Source organism: Trichechus manatus, unplaced genomic scaffold, assembly GCF_000243295.1.
Source record: "Trichechus manatus latirostris isolate Lorelei unplaced genomic scaffold, TriManLat1.0 scaffold00168, whole genome shotgun sequence".
Lineage (NCBI taxonomy): Eukaryota > Metazoa > Chordata > Mammalia > Sirenia > Trichechidae > Trichechus > Trichechus manatus.
This window is the reverse complement of record NW_004444104.1, coordinates 791,643-807,185: the sequence shown is the minus strand read 5'-3', so window position 1 is coordinate 807,185 and position 15,543 is coordinate 791,643. Positions and strand designations below refer to the sequence as shown.

General features: G+C 37.2%; 1 protein-coding gene across 1 annotated transcript in view; it reads right to left on the bottom strand.

The window, feature by feature from the left end:
• The window catches only part of SGCG (sarcoglycan gamma), a 134,746-nt gene that overhangs the window by 56,598 nt on the left and 62,605 nt on the right, over window positions 1-15,543 (bottom strand). The window contains exons 3-4 of the mRNA XM_004386558.1: window positions 12,680-12,767; window positions 2,724-2,843 (exon numbers count right to left, since the gene is read on the bottom strand). Of these exons, the coding sequence (XP_004386615.1) occupies window positions 2,724-2,843; window positions 12,680-12,767 (208 nt within the window). The remainder of the gene's footprint in view (window positions 1-2,723; window positions 2,844-12,679; window positions 12,768-15,543) is intronic.

The following is a 15,543-nucleotide window of genomic DNA, read 5'->3' as shown; positions in this document are numbered from 1 at the left end:
AGAACCCTGTCGTAAGTCAGGGACTACCTGTATTGGGAAACTGAGAAGAGTTAAGGTTTGGGTGAAGATTGTACAATTCACACAGTGGTTCACAGTTGCCCTAGCAACAAGATCTCCAAGTTACTGTATGATGATGAGGGTAAAAGTCTAAGTAATATAGTAGTTAGAGATGAGGGTACAGAGGCTCTAGTTAGCTTCCCTGCGGATGAGAAGTTTGGGAGAAATCTGTGCATCCCACAAAGACATGTTATGAAAGAAGCATGTGACTTATCTTTAACAAGGTTAACTTGAACATGTTTGTAGGGAGAACTTCTAGATACTGCTCTCCCACTGACTCTGGTAAAGTCAGCGGGAGGGCAGCGATTCTCATAATATGTTCCCCAGAAATGAAGCATCAGCATCGCCTAGGAGCCTGTTAGAAATGCAGATTCTCTTGTTCACTAATTGTAATCATGTCCTGGAAGGAGCTCTGGGCTAGAAAAGGTAGATGCTCACTTCACTGATGTCTTGTGTAGGGAGGCTTGGGTTTGAGGCAGTGTATGCTCTTGCTCAAACTGTTTATCCTGCAGTTCTTATTGCCCTGGAGGGCAATAATACTCTACCAAGAACCTTGCTTTCCTTTGCATACATCGTATTGTTTAATCCAGCAAAGCTGGTAAAGTAGGTATTATTAATCCATTTTACAAGTGAGGAAACAGGAGAGACTGAGTAATTTGTCTGAAGTCATGCAGCTAGTAAATGTTGAGGTAAGAATATAATCTAAATCTAAAAACTCCATATTCTCAAAACTACACAATAGCAGATTTTGGATGGATGAAGGCACTTTATTAGGCAATGTAATGGTTAAGATTGTGTATCAACTTGGCTGGGCCATGAGTCTCAGTGTTTTGGCAGTTGTGTGATATTGTGGTCACTTCCCTGTTGAGATTTGATATGTGATCATCCCCATAATGGGATCTACTGTGAGTAGCCAATTGGGTGAAGGGGAGTTTCCTTGGGCTTGTGCCTTGCATTGAGTGTGGGTGGATGTTCTGGCAGGGCTCAGGGGGCTTTTGCTCGTTCTGGATCCTGCAGCTGGCTCCTGTTCATCTGACCTCCGGTTCTTGGGACTTGAGCTAGCAGATTACCTGCCGTCTGGCATGCCGATTTTGAGATTTGTTGATCTTCGCAAATGGTGAGCAACATCCCTGCTCTCCAACCTGCTGATCTTGGGTTCGCCAGCCCCTGTGGCTACGTGAATCAGGAGAAACCTCTATCCTGACCCACGGACTTGGGACATTACAGCCTCTACAACTGTGTGAGCTATTTCCTTGATGTAAATCTCTCTCTCTATATATATTTATATGCTTTACTGGTTTTGCTTCTCTAGAGAACCCAGCCTAAGAAAGACAATAACCTATTTTATTTGCTTAGGTTTCATAGTGTCCTTTATTTTAGTAAGAAAACCAGGGACACTGCTGCCTTAAAGTGTACTTCAAGATTAGGTTATGGTTTTATAGTTTGTTTTGTTAGGAATTAACTATTACATAAAACTGTGACTTCTTATGTCGGAGAACATTTCTATTTATTTATTTATTTATTTTTGAGGAGTGGGGAGAGAATAAAGTTATGATTGGTTTTCAGAATGGTACAGAAAAGTGTTGGAATAGATTTGACAAATGTTTGATTGTTCATGTCAACTAGTCTTTACAGAAGCTCAGCAAGTGAATTTGGAGTATGTTCTGAAAATTTCCTTTTTTTCATAAAATTTTTTTCTTTTCAGTCCTAAAAATAAGCCTACCACAGGGATCACAATAGAGGGACCTGGGCAGAGTAGGAGAAAAATGTAGAACAAAATTCAGATTTACTAAAAACAAACAAACAAAAAACTCAGCCTTGCTGGCTTGACAGACTGGAGAAACCCCAAGAGAGTGGCTCCCAGACACCCTTTTAATTCATTACTGAAGTCACTTCTGAGGTTCATCCTTCAGCCAAAGATTAGACAGGTCTATAGGGCCAACAATAACACCTGTGAGGAACGTGCTTCATAGTCTAATCATGTATACAAGACTAATGGGCACACCAGTCCAAAAGCAAAGACAAGAAGGCAGAAAGCAACAGGAAAACTGGACAAATGGTAACAGGGAACCTGAAGTGGAGAAGGGAAGAGTGCTGACAAATCCTGGGGTTGGCAACCAATGACACAAAACAATTTGTGGATTAACTGTTTAATAAGAAACTAATTTGCTCTGTAAACCCTCACCTAAAACACAATTAAAAAAAAAAAAAAAAAAAAAAAGAGCCCACCAGAATCCTATTCAATCTTTAGTTCAAAGAGAAAAAAGGTTTTGTAGAAATGTAGGGAACCCAAGAACCTGATATAATGGAATAAAAGGAACTCATAAGTAGACTATTTTGCAAAAGTCACATGAAAAACAGATATTTTAATTGTATAGGTGATAGAAGAATATATGATAAACCTTTGGGTTATACAAACTGGAAAGAGATAAAGGATAACAATAGATGGAAGAAAAGAGTGAGCAAAGATAATATGAGAGGGACTTCATTGTTCTGAAGCATATCAAAGGATTTCAAAAGAAATGCCATGAAGAAAAGTCAATAAATTAAGACTAGTTTTGCTTATTGGCCCGAAAGATTGTAGAGAAAAACTTCCCCAAAGTACAATTTGCTTTTCCAGAAGTGTACTCTATGGGATATTCTTTTTCTCACTTGTTACTACATACCAGTTACTCGAAGTTTATCTACACCAACCACAACTTCCTTTTCATCAGCTGTAAATAGTGGCTTGCCATCCTTAGAGTTGATCTGAAACTGTTGACTCTGGACTTCCACCATTTTGGGACCTGAGGAATCAATTAAAACAGTTCATTACAAAGTGTTTACTATATGCAGTTTTGAAATCTCTATTTTTACACAAGTCATATCACTCAGCAATGCCAAGTTACTAAATATTTAGTATTTGTTACCAATAATTTTTTTGATCCTATGATTATATTGTAAATTTTAAACCTAATATATCATTAAATGAACTATATCAAATATATGTATGAATAAATTATTTAAAAATTTGCTTTTTTCAGGTTTTTAAAACTTGCCAAAAATAATATAATTCTTCTACTCAGATAATTTAAATTCACATAATTTAAATTAACCAACTAAGGATTTTGCATCCTGAAATGAGAGATCTGGGAATGACCATTTTATGAATGACTCACTTTAATAGATAGCTAAAGTTAACCCAGAAGGTGTCCATCAACAGATGAGTGGATAAACAAACTATGGTACATACACACAATGGAATACGATGCAACAATAAAGAACATGGTGAATCTGTAAAGCATCTCATAACATGAATGAATCTGGAGGGCATTATGCTGAGTGAAATAAGTCAATCACAAAAGGACAAATATTGTATGAGACCACTACTATAAAAACTCGTGAAAAGGTTTACACACAAAAAGAAACAATCTTTGAAGGTTACGAAGGAGGAGAGGGGTGGGAGGGGCAAACACTAAATAGACAATAGATAAATCGTAACTTTGGTGAAGGGTAAGACAGTACAAAATACTGGAGAAGCCAGCACAACTTTTCCAAGGCAATGTCATGGAAGCTCCATAGATACAAACTCTCTGAGGGACCAAATTGCTGGGCTGAGGGCTTTGGGGACCATGGTCTTGGGGAACATCTAACTCAACTGGCATAACATGGCTTATAAAGAAAATGTTCTTCATTCTACTTTGGTGAGTAGTGTCTGAGGTCTTAAAAGCTTGTGAGTGGCCATCTAAGATACTCCACTGGTCTCACCCCGTCTAGAGCAAGGCAGAATGAATAAAACCAAAGACACACGGGAAAGATTAGTCCAAAAGACTAACAGATCACAACTACCACAACCTTCATCAGACTGAGTCCAGTATAACTAGATGGTGCCCGGCTACCACCACTGACTGCTCTGATAGGGATCACAATAGAGGGTCCTGGAGAGAGCTGGAGAAAATTGTAGAACAAAATTCTAATTCATAAAAAAAAAGAAGACCAGACTTACTGGTCTGACGGAGACTGGAGAAACCCCAAGAGTATGGCCCCCGGACACCCTTACAGCTCAGTAATGAAGTCACTCCCGAGATTCACCCTTCAGCCAAAGATGAGACAGGCCCATAAAACAAAACGAGACTAAATGGGCACACCAGCCCAGGGGCAAGGATGAGAAGTCAGGATGGGACAGGAAAGCTGGTAATGGGGAACCCAAGGTTGAGAAGCAGAGAGTGTTGACATGTCATGGGGTTGGCAACCAATGTCACAAAACAATATGTGTATTAACTGTTTAATGAGAAACTAGTTTGCTCTGTAAATCTTCATCTAAAGTACAGTTAAAAAAAAATAAGAGAGAAACGAAAAAGAAAAGTTAACCCAGAAGATGGGTTATTCTTATATTCTTTCCTCTGCCCTTATTCTCAGAAGAGATTCTCACTTCTTACTCCATGGAGAAAACACACATCACCATGTAAAACCACTCTCTAGTTTCTGCTTTTCCCATTACATGAAGCATTTTTGTCTTCTCCACTCCTTTCTTTCATCTCAGTGACAGAGGTATCACTTTCCCTGCCAAGATTAATCCTTTCACCTGAGCTTTAGACCCATTGCCTTCCAACACATTAGTTTATTCAGCAAATGTTTAATGGATGCCTACCACATGCCAGGCACTGGGGATCCACTGTTCTCAGGAGATTATGAGATCAGTTTCTGATCCCTCTCATTTATACACTCAGCTATAAACTGATTCCAGGCATTCCTCATTTATGTCTCCTAGTTTCTCTTTGTGGTTCCATTCTTTCTAACCCAGGCAGAAGGATTAATCTCTCTGGAATACAGCTTTCATCATTTGCTTAAGGAACTACAAAAACCAAACCAAACCTGTTGCTGTCAAGTTGATTCCAGCTCATGGCAACCCCATGCGTTACTGAGTAGAACTGCTCCATAGGGTTCTCTTGACTGTAATCTTTATGGAAGCAGATTGTCAGGCCTTTCTTCCACGGTGCCACTAGGTGGGTTCTAACTGACAACCTGTAGGGTAGTAGTAGAATGCAAACTGTTTGCACCACCCAAGGACCTCCAAGAAACTACAAGAGTTCCTTAATTATTTATATTGGCTTTATATTCTTATCTAGAAAATGATATTTTTCAACTGAAAAATGGATCATATCTTATAATTTTCATGTATATATTCCCGTGTCCCTCACAGTATTCATTAAAATTGATGGGTACCTAGTAGAAATTAAATAAAACATTTTCAATTAATGTATTGATCAGTTTGGACATTATCGCATAGGTATTTTTATGTGATTACACTAATTTGTATTGAGGTACAAACCCTAAATATATATATTTAGAGAGGCAGTTTTAAAGGTAGAACTCATTTTTTCCTTTATGTTTTTATCTTCTTGCTCTTCAGGAAGCCTGACTCTATGTTCTGATAGTTGTATATATTTTTCCTCCTTCAAGCTTTTATGAAGACAGAGATTCAGCGTTCCTGTTTACCTCTTCTGGCTTTTATGCCTGACATGCTTGTTATATAAATTCTGATCTGTATTTAATGATGAATATAATTTTATCTGAGCATAAAATTGAGAGAAAAACCCAAAGAATTTATCTAGCAAAGTTAACTATTTTGCTCATTGGAAGTTTATGCAATGAGTCTTGTTGTTGGTGCTGTCGAGTTGATTTCCACTCATAGTGACCCTATGTGACAAAGTAGAACTGTCCCACAGGGTTTCCTAGGCTGTAATCTTTACAGGAGCAGATCGCCAGGACTTTCTCCTGTGAAGTCACTGGCTGGGTTTGAACCACTAACCTTTTGGTTATTAGCCAAGCACTTAACCATTGTACCACCAGGACTCCTTACAATAAGTCTAAGAGGCTTTATTAAGTTTTCAGGGTTAAACTAATACTGACTAACTTTTTTGTATCTATTATTTCATATACATTAAGGAAACATTCAATATATGAATTCAGTTGCATAATGTTATGAGTAGCAAAGCTATATAAATTCTTCTATGAATCAAAGAAAATGCAGGAAGATGAGTCCATTCTATTCAACACAAATGCATTCCATGCTTTTTCTGTACAAGGCTCTGTGCTGCAAACTGAGGATACAAAAACCAGTGAGATGTAGCTCATGACTTAGTCCACAAAGGAGAAAAACATATACACCTAGTTCCAGGACAATTTGATAAATGATGCAAATGGGAGTCTTTGTGTGGCACAAATGCTTAAGCACTAGGCTGCTAACCAAAATGTTGGATGTTCGAGTCTACCCAGAGGCACCTTGGAAGAAAAGCCTGGTGATCTACTTCTAAAAAACCAGCCACTCTTGGAGCACAGTTCTACCCTGACACACATGGAGTTGCCATGAGTTGGAATTGACTAGACAGCAACTGGTTTGTGTTTGTGTGCGCATGTGTGATACAAACATGGACAGAGCTCAATAAGAGATCCCACAAGGAACTCACAGTCCATCCCTGGGGGTTAGAACTTCAGCCTGGGGAAGATAATGTCTGAGCTGACCCCTGAAGAAGGAATTCCTATTCCCCTGGTGAAGGGAAAAAAGGCATTCCAGGTTGAAGGAATTACTTGATAAAAGGCACAGAGGTGCCTTCTTTATTTTATTTAAAAATTATAGACATTTAATGTTTAATTTATATTTAATATATTTTCCATTTCAGAGGAAATTGTACTGTTCTCCAGGTAATAAAAAGCCCACAATCACCTCCTAAAATTGTTGAGTTTGTTATTAATTTCTTCACTTTTATTAACATTCCATTGGTTTTCATTAACTAGTTGGACATTGATTAGAGTTGAGCAAGTAATCATCTTCTGCAGTAGAGATCCTTAAGAAATAAAATTCAAATTCTACCTTGGTGTTAAGAAAAGATATCTGGTAAGATACAATTTTTAATGAAAGTCTTTGATGCAAATAAAGAAGCAAAGGTTAGTGATTTTATCATCCGATTAAGTTTGTGAAACTGGCTTAAGTGTTTTTCTGGTGAAAATACCATCAAATTCTTCCTTACGTACAATATGCCTCATTAATAACCTTTTTTCTCATTATATCTTTAATTTAAAATACCATCTTTTTCTTTAAATAAAGTCACAAAGTCCTTTAAAGAAGGAAAGAAGTATTCTGCTGCTGCAAATATAGTATTGTAAAGTACTGAACTGTAATCACAAAACTGTGTTTAAGTCTTTGCTATAATACTTTTTAGGCGTAATTTTATATTATTTTAGTCCATAAGCCTGGCATTAATTAGTTTTACCTGTATAGCCTAACTATTCTTTAGGTCAATCTGTTACACCCATGACTAATAAATTCACAGACCTATGACACCTCAGAAGAAAGGCCTGGAAATCTACTTCCAACAACTCAGCCACTAAAAACCCTATGGAGCACAGTTCTACTCTCACACACATGGGGTTGCCATGAGTCAGAGTCAACTTGACAGCAACTGGGTTTTTCTGGTATAAGACAAGCAAGGACTCCAGTACTATTCACAGCAATTGCCTTGAATGAATCTCCTTTTCTTGGAGCCATATAGGTAAAACCAAACCAACTGTTGAGTTGATTCCAACTCATAGCAGTATAGGTAAAGATGGAGGGAAAGAATTACAGGCAGAAGAGACAGCAAAGAAAAGGTTTAGAGGTGAGAGAAGTCATGGTGTGTTTGATATTCAAAAGAAGCATGATATTCTTTTCTAGTGATTGGTCTTTCCTAAAAAGCCCTGGTGGCACAGTGGTTAAAGCGTCCATCTGCTAACTGGTTGGCGGTTGGAACCCACCAGCTGCTCCGCAAGAGAAAGATGTGGAAGTCTGCCCCTGTAAAGACTTACAGCCTTGGAAACCCTGTGGGGCAGTTCTACTCTGTGCTATAGGGTTGCTATGAATCAGAATCCACTCAATGGCATTGGGGTAGGGTCTTTCCTAATGACTTGTCCAAAGTAAGCAAAATGAAGTCTCTCTACCCTTACTTCTAAGGAGCATTCTGACTGTGCTTCCTACAAAACTGATTTGGTGCTTCTTATGGCAGCATATTCAATATTCTTCACCAACACCACAGTTCAGATAGTGTCAATTCTTCATCGATATTCCTTTTTTTATTGTCAGCTTTTGCATACATATAAGGCTATTGAAAACACCATGGCTTGGGTCAGGCACACCGTGGTTGTCAAAGATATATCTTCGCTTTTTAACACTTTAAAGAGGTCTTTTGAAGTCGATTTTCCTGTTGCAATAAGTCATTTGATTTCCAGACTGCTGCTTCCTTGGGCATTGACTGTTGATCCAAGTAGAATGAAATCCTAGACAACTTCAATTTCTTCACCATTTATTATGATGTTGTTTATTTCACCAGTTGTGAGGTTTTCTGTTTTCTTTACACTCAGGTGTAATCTGTATTGAAGGCTGTGGTCTTTGATCTTCATCAGTAAGTGCTTCAAGTTGTATTCAGTTTCGGCAAGCAAGGCTGTGTTATCTGCATATTGCAGGTTGTTAATGAGTCGTCTTCTTATCCTGGATGCCATGGTCTTCTTTATATAACCCAGCTTTTTGGATTATTTGTTCAGCATACAGATTGAATAAGATGAAAGGATACAACCCTGTTGCACACCTTTTCTAATTTTACACCACACAGTGTCCCCTTGTTCTATTTGAATGACTGCCTCTTAGCCTATGCACAGGTTCCGCATAAGCAGAAGTGTTCTGAAAGTCCCATTCTTTGTAATGGTATCTATAATTTGTTATGATGCACAGGGCCAAATGCCTTTTTGTAGTCAATAAAACACAGGTAAACATCCTTCTGGTATTATCTGCTTTCAGCCAAGATTCATCTGACATCAGCAATGACATCCCTTAGTCCATGTTTTCTTCTAAATCTAACATGAACTTTTGGCATTTCCCTGCAGCCAGTCTGGAATTATGTTCAGCAAAATTTGGCTAGCATGTGATATAAATAACATTATTTGATAATTTCTGCATTCTCTTTGATTACCTTTCTTAGGAATAGGCACAAATATGCAAATATGGATCTCTTCCAGTTGGTTAACCAGGTAGCTCTCTTCCAAATTCCTTGGCATAGACAAGTAAACATTTCCAGCCTTGCATCTGTTTGTTGAAGCATCTCAACTGGTATTTCATTAATTCCTGGAGCTTTGTTTTTTGCCAGTCCCTTCAGTGCAGCTGGAACTTCTTCCTTCAGAATCAGTGGTTCTTGATCATATGCTACCTCCTGAAATGGTTGAAGAATGTCAACCAGTTATTTCTGGTACAGTGACTGTGTATTCCTTCCATCTTATTTTGATGTTTCCTGTGTTATTCAATTTTTTGCCCATAGAATCCTTCAGTATTGCAACTTGAGGCTTGAATTTTCTCTTTGGTTCTTTCAGCCTGAGAAATGTCAATTGTGTTCTTCCCTCTTGGGTTTCTAACTTCAGGTCATTGTGTGAAATAAAATTATAAGTTTTGCTTATGAAAACAGAGTCCTTTTACCCACAACACTAAAGGTCATCTTACTAAATGTTAGAAATCTATGTGCTGTATAACCATAAATATATCATTTTAAAGCCTATAACTGTGCCTTAAATTATAACTAAACTTTAGAAGAAGCTTGTCTTGTATAATTGTGTGTCTAGGTGATCAGGATCACTAAAACACTTGAAACTTATTTTTTCAGAAAACAATTGAAGATTAATGAACATGTCCTGTTTTCTACACTCCAGAGGTCTTGTAATCATGGCTCACTGAACTTGTGATTGTCTTAGCAAGGCTTCTATTTTTCTGTACTTTATAATGTTTGAGCCCATACTGCTCTCTTACATGATTTGTATTTCTGATGTAATCATCATCCAATCAAAAATTTTTGTTCAAAGTTCCTGATAAAAGTATATATATATAGTACTTTAAAAATCTTAATTAATCAGAGCACTGGTTTACTTGATAATGATGTGCTGCCTAACTTTAAAGCTGTCTATTAAACCTGCCAAACAATCTGTTAATGGTGTTGTGAGTTGTTTACTCTTGATAATTGTAATACTTCACCTTGTTTTCTTCAGCTTCCCTTTGAAATCTTCTGTTCAGCTCTTTTACTTCATCATTTCTTCTGTTCCCTTTAGCTACTCTGTGCTTAAGAGCAATTTTCAGAGCCTCTTCTGACATCCATTGTTATCTTTTCTTTCTTTCCTGTCTTCTTAATGACTTTTTACTTTCTTCATATATGATGTCCTTGATGTTATCCCACAACCCTTCCAGTTTTCAGTAATTAGTGTTCAGTGCATCAAATCTATTCTTGAGATGGTCCTTAAATTCAGGTGACATGTATTCAAGGCTGTACTTTGGTGCTCTTGGATATGTTTTTATTTTCTTCAGCTTCAACTTGAAGTTGCATATGAGCAATTTATGATCTGTTCCATAATCAGCCCCTGGCTTTGTCTTGACTGATAATATTAAGGTTCTCAATAATCTCTTCCCACAGATAAAGCTGATTTGATTCCTGTAGAATCCATGTAGTGAGGTCCATGTGTGTAGTCAGCATTTGAGTTGTTGGAAAAAAAAAAAAAGTATTTCTGGTTAATAAGTCTTTGGTGTTGCAAAATTCTATCATGCAATCTCGGGCATTGTTCCTATCACCAAGGCCGTATTTTCCAACAACAGATCCTTTTTTCTTTACAACTTTTGTGTTCCAATCATCAGTAATTATCAATGCTTCTTGACTGCACATTTGATCAATTTCAGATTGCAGCATTTCATAAAAATCTCAATTTCTTCAACTTTGGTATGTTGTGGTTGGTGCATATATTTTAATAATAGTGGTATTTAACTGGTCTTCCTTGTAGGTGTATGGATATTAAGCTACCACTGACAGCACTGTACTTTAGGATAGATCTTGAAATTTTTTTGACCATTAATCCAATGCTGTTTCTCTTCAATTTGTTTTTCCCATTATAGGAGACTATATGATTGTCAGATTCAAAATGACCAATACCAATCTACTTCAGCTGGCTAATATCTAGGATAGCAATCTTCAAGTGTTTCATTTCAGTTTTGATGACTTCTAATTTTCCTTGATTCATATTTCATAAATCCCATATTCCATATTCCAATTCCTAATGAATGTACTTTTCAGAAGCAGATTGCCAGGCTCTTCCTCTTAGTCTGTCTTCATCTGGAAGTTCTACTGAAATCTGTCTATGGGTGACCTTGCTGGTATTTGAAATACCAGTGGCATAGCTTCCAACATCATAGAAACATGCAAGCCACCACAGTATGACAAACTGACAAATGGGTGGTGGTGACAACACACAGACATTCAATAAATGTTTGTTAAATGAATGGCAAAAAATGGACAAAACATTTAAAAGGTATACTAAAATTTTTTAAGAAAGTATGGTAATGATAAATCAAATATTATGTAATTCATCAAGAAAATATGATTTGATTTAGACAAGTTTCAGGAACTTGTCTGCTGGATACACCAAGGTTCATCTCTAAATTCACTGAGAATTTGATTGGACTTACTGATCAAACAAAACTTCTAAACAAAAGAGAAATGCAGCTAGATTTTTGCACTAAATTATAAAGATTAACATAGATAAAATATTTAATCTCTTGTGTTAGTATAATAAAAAGGTATTATTAGTTAACTTAGGGCTATAGTTTCTAATGTAACATTATTCTGTTTTTATAAAAGCATCCATTAAAAAATACAGACACTAAAAGTTACCTGCTGTGTTAGCAGAGCAATTCTCATCTGTTCTCTCATAATCAGAAGGGCCATCCAATTTCCTAGACTGAGAAAATCTATAGAGTATTGTACGTGTAGAGAATATAGGCAGATTCATTTTATCAGCTACTCTGCTGTTTTGTTTATTTCATCTCTCTTCTCTCTCTACTTTGCACTGTGTAAGAAATGTTTATGGCATTTCGGTTTCTTCCGGTCACCCGTTAGATTCCATGTGTCCTCACTCCTGTGTGGCTTTAGCTGATTGAAAGGGTGTCATACCTGACCCAAAAGCAACTCATTGAAAACATAAGTAGAGCTAATCAGAGTACTTTCTTGGGAACTTAAAATTTGCAAAATTGAAAACTAAAGTTATTGGTGTTGGAAACTCTAACCAACAGATGAAGAACAGTGAGGTCAAGTAGATCATGTAGGATCAGAACAGATGCAATCATAACAGGCATGTGAAAGTGAACGGGGGAAAGATAAACTACAAAGGAGAGTGGAGAGAGAAGATGAGAGAGAAGAGGGAGAGAATGAGAGAGAATGAGAACGAATGTACACTTTTTGCTCCCAGCCCCTGATCTTTGCTCTCTTGAGGCCAACAACACTTTAGTCCCTTTCTTTTAGTCTCTGTGAGATTCCTCTGCATCTGCAGTAAACACTTTGTTTCTTGTGCTGACTTGAATGGTACTGTATTTCTTAGAGCCAAAACAACTTTGCTTGAAATACTCCAGACTGTCCCCTGTTGTGATAACAATTCTCTGAGGTCAACACAGCATGATATTTAGAAAATTCATACTTTGATTTTTCATAAACAACAGTGATTTATTTGGAAGAAAGATAAAATGTATTCATTAAGCATGTCTATTTATGGAACACGCACATGCCAAGCACCTCGATTCAATGTGACTCACCCACTTTTAATCTGCCTGTGACCTCTCCTTCGGAGTTGCGGGCATTCACAGTCACATTCTGAGTTGATTGCAGAAGCAGAGAGGAGTCCTATAGCAAAAGGATTGATAAAGTTAGCAAAATATACGCTATTTAAAATGAGTCTATCTTTATATTTGTACATAAATTTAGGATTTTTATAAACTAATCTCTCCATAGTTGCAGAACCTGTGATCCTATAAATTTGTGGCTAAAACTATAAGAACTCATGGACAATATTATGTTAAAGGTGTGAACATATTAATAAGTTCCTCCCATAAAATATAATAATCCCGTGGGTTTATAGTGCTTGTGCACATTGGTTACAATGTGCCAAGTCAGTTCTCAAGGAGAAAATCGCATACAATTAAGTTTCTCTTCTTTTTCAAAAAAATTTATTTACTTCATTGTTGTCGTTGTTGTCAATATACACAGAAAACAGACACCAATTCAACAGTTTCCGCATGTACAATTCAGAGACGTTGCTTACATTCTTTGGGTTTTGAAACCACTCTCACCCTCCTTTTCTAAGTTGTTTCATACGTTTAAGTTTTAATCAATGCATTTTGTTTTCCAAAAAATTAAAAGCTCAGTTTTGTTATTTATGTCCAGGGTATGACATATTTTAAGATATATCTGAGAGGTTATCTCTTCTACAAGAAATACCACGTTATTTTCAAAATGCAAAGGATTCTCATAATTTCAAAATAATTGTTAAAATTTGCAGGATATAATGCCTATGTTTATTTTTTGGGATTTTTTTTTTTGTGCTTTAGATGAAGGTTTACTGAATAAACTAGTTTCTCATTAAACAGTTAGTACATATATTGTTTTATGACATTGGTTAACAATCCCAAGACATGGTAGTACTCTCCCTTCTCGAACTTGGGTTCCTATTACCAGCTTTCCTGTCCCCTCCTGCCTTCTAATCCTTGCCCCTGGGCTGGTGTGTCCCTTCAGTGTCATTTTGTCCTATGGGCCTGTCTAATCTTTGGCTAAAAGGTGAACCTCCAGAGTGACTTCATTACTGAGCTAAAAGGGTGTCCGAGGGCCACACTCTCAGGGTTTCTCCAGTCTCTGTCAGGCCAGTAAGTCTGGTCATTTTTTGAGTTAGAATTTTGTTCTACATTTTTCTCCAGCTCTGTCCGTGACCCTCTATTGTGATCCCTATCAGAGCAGTCAGTGGTGGTAGCTGGGCACCATCTAGTTGCACTGGATTCAGTCTGATGGAGGCCTTGGAAGTTTTGGTTTATTAGTCCTTGGGACTAATCTTTCCCTTGTGTCTTTAGTTTTCTTCATTTTCCCTTGCTCTTGAAGGGGTGAGACCAGTGGAGTATCTTAGATGGCTGCTCACAGGCTTCTAAGACCCCAGACGCTACTCACCAAAGTAGAATGTAAAACATTTTCTTTATACACTATGTTATACCAATTGAGCTAGATGTTCCCTGAGACTATGGTCCCCACAGCCCTCAGCCCAGTAATTCGGTCTCTCAGGGAGTTTGGATTTGTCCATGGAGCTTCCATGACCCTAACTTGAATAAGTTATGCTGGCTTCCCCAGTATTGTGTACTGTCTTACCCTTCATCAAAGTTGCCACTTATTTATTGTCTATTTATTGTTTTTCCACCCCCACCACTCCCTTCCTTCATAGCCATCAAAGGGTTTCTTTTTGTGTGTAAACCTTTCATGAGTTTCTATAGTAGTAGTCTCATACAATATTTCTCCTTTTGTGATTGATTTATTTCACTCAGCATAATGTCCTCCAGATTCATCCATGTTGTGAGATGCCTCACAGATTCATCATTGTTGTTTATCACTGCGTAGTACACCATTGTGTGTATGTACCATAGTTTGTTTATCCATTCATCTGTTGATGGGCATCTAGGTTGTTTCCAACTTTTTGCTATTGTGAACAATGCTGCAATGAACATGGGTGTGCATATGTCTATTCATGTGATGCCTCTTATTTCTCTAGGATATATTCCTAGGAGTGGGATTACTGGATTGTATGGTATTTATATTTCTAGCTTTCTAAGGAAGCACCATATCGTTTTTCAAAATGCTTGTACCATTTTGCATTCCCACCAGCAGTGCATAAGTTCCAATCTCCCCACAGCCTCTCCAACATTTGTTATTTTTGGTTTTTTTGATTTGTGCCAGTAAAGCCAGGGTGAGATGGTATCTCATTGTGGTTTTGATTTTCATTTCTCTAATGGCTAGTGATCATGAGCATTTCCTCATGTGTCTGTTAGTTGCTTGAATGTCCTCTTTGGTGAAGTGTCTGTTCATTTCCTTTGCCCATTTTTTAATTGGATTATTTGTCTTTTTGTTGGATTTTCCTGTAGATTTTAGAGATCAGACCTTTGTCAGATTTGTAATAGCCAAAAACTTTTTCCAGTCTGTAGGTTCTATATTTACTTTTTTGGGGAAGTCTTTTGATGAGCTTAACTGTTTAATTTTTAGAAGATCCCAGTTATCTAGCTTATCTTCTGTAGTTTGTACATTGTTAGTTATGGTTTATATCCTGTTAATGCCATGTATTAGGGATTCTAGTGTTGATCCTATTTTTTTTGTCTGATCTTTATAGCTTTTGGTTTTATATTTGAGTCTTTGATCCACTTGGAATGAGTTTTTGTGTATGGTGTGAGGTATAGGTCCTGTTTCATTTTTTTGCAGATGGACATCCAGTTTCGCCAGCAAAATTTGGTAAAAAGACTATCTTTTTCCCATTTGATGGATTTTGGGCCCTTGTGATCAGGTGACTGTAGGTGGATGGATTTACATCTGGGTTCTCAATTCTGTTCCATTGGTCAATGTATCTGTCATTGTACCAGTACCAGGCTGTTTT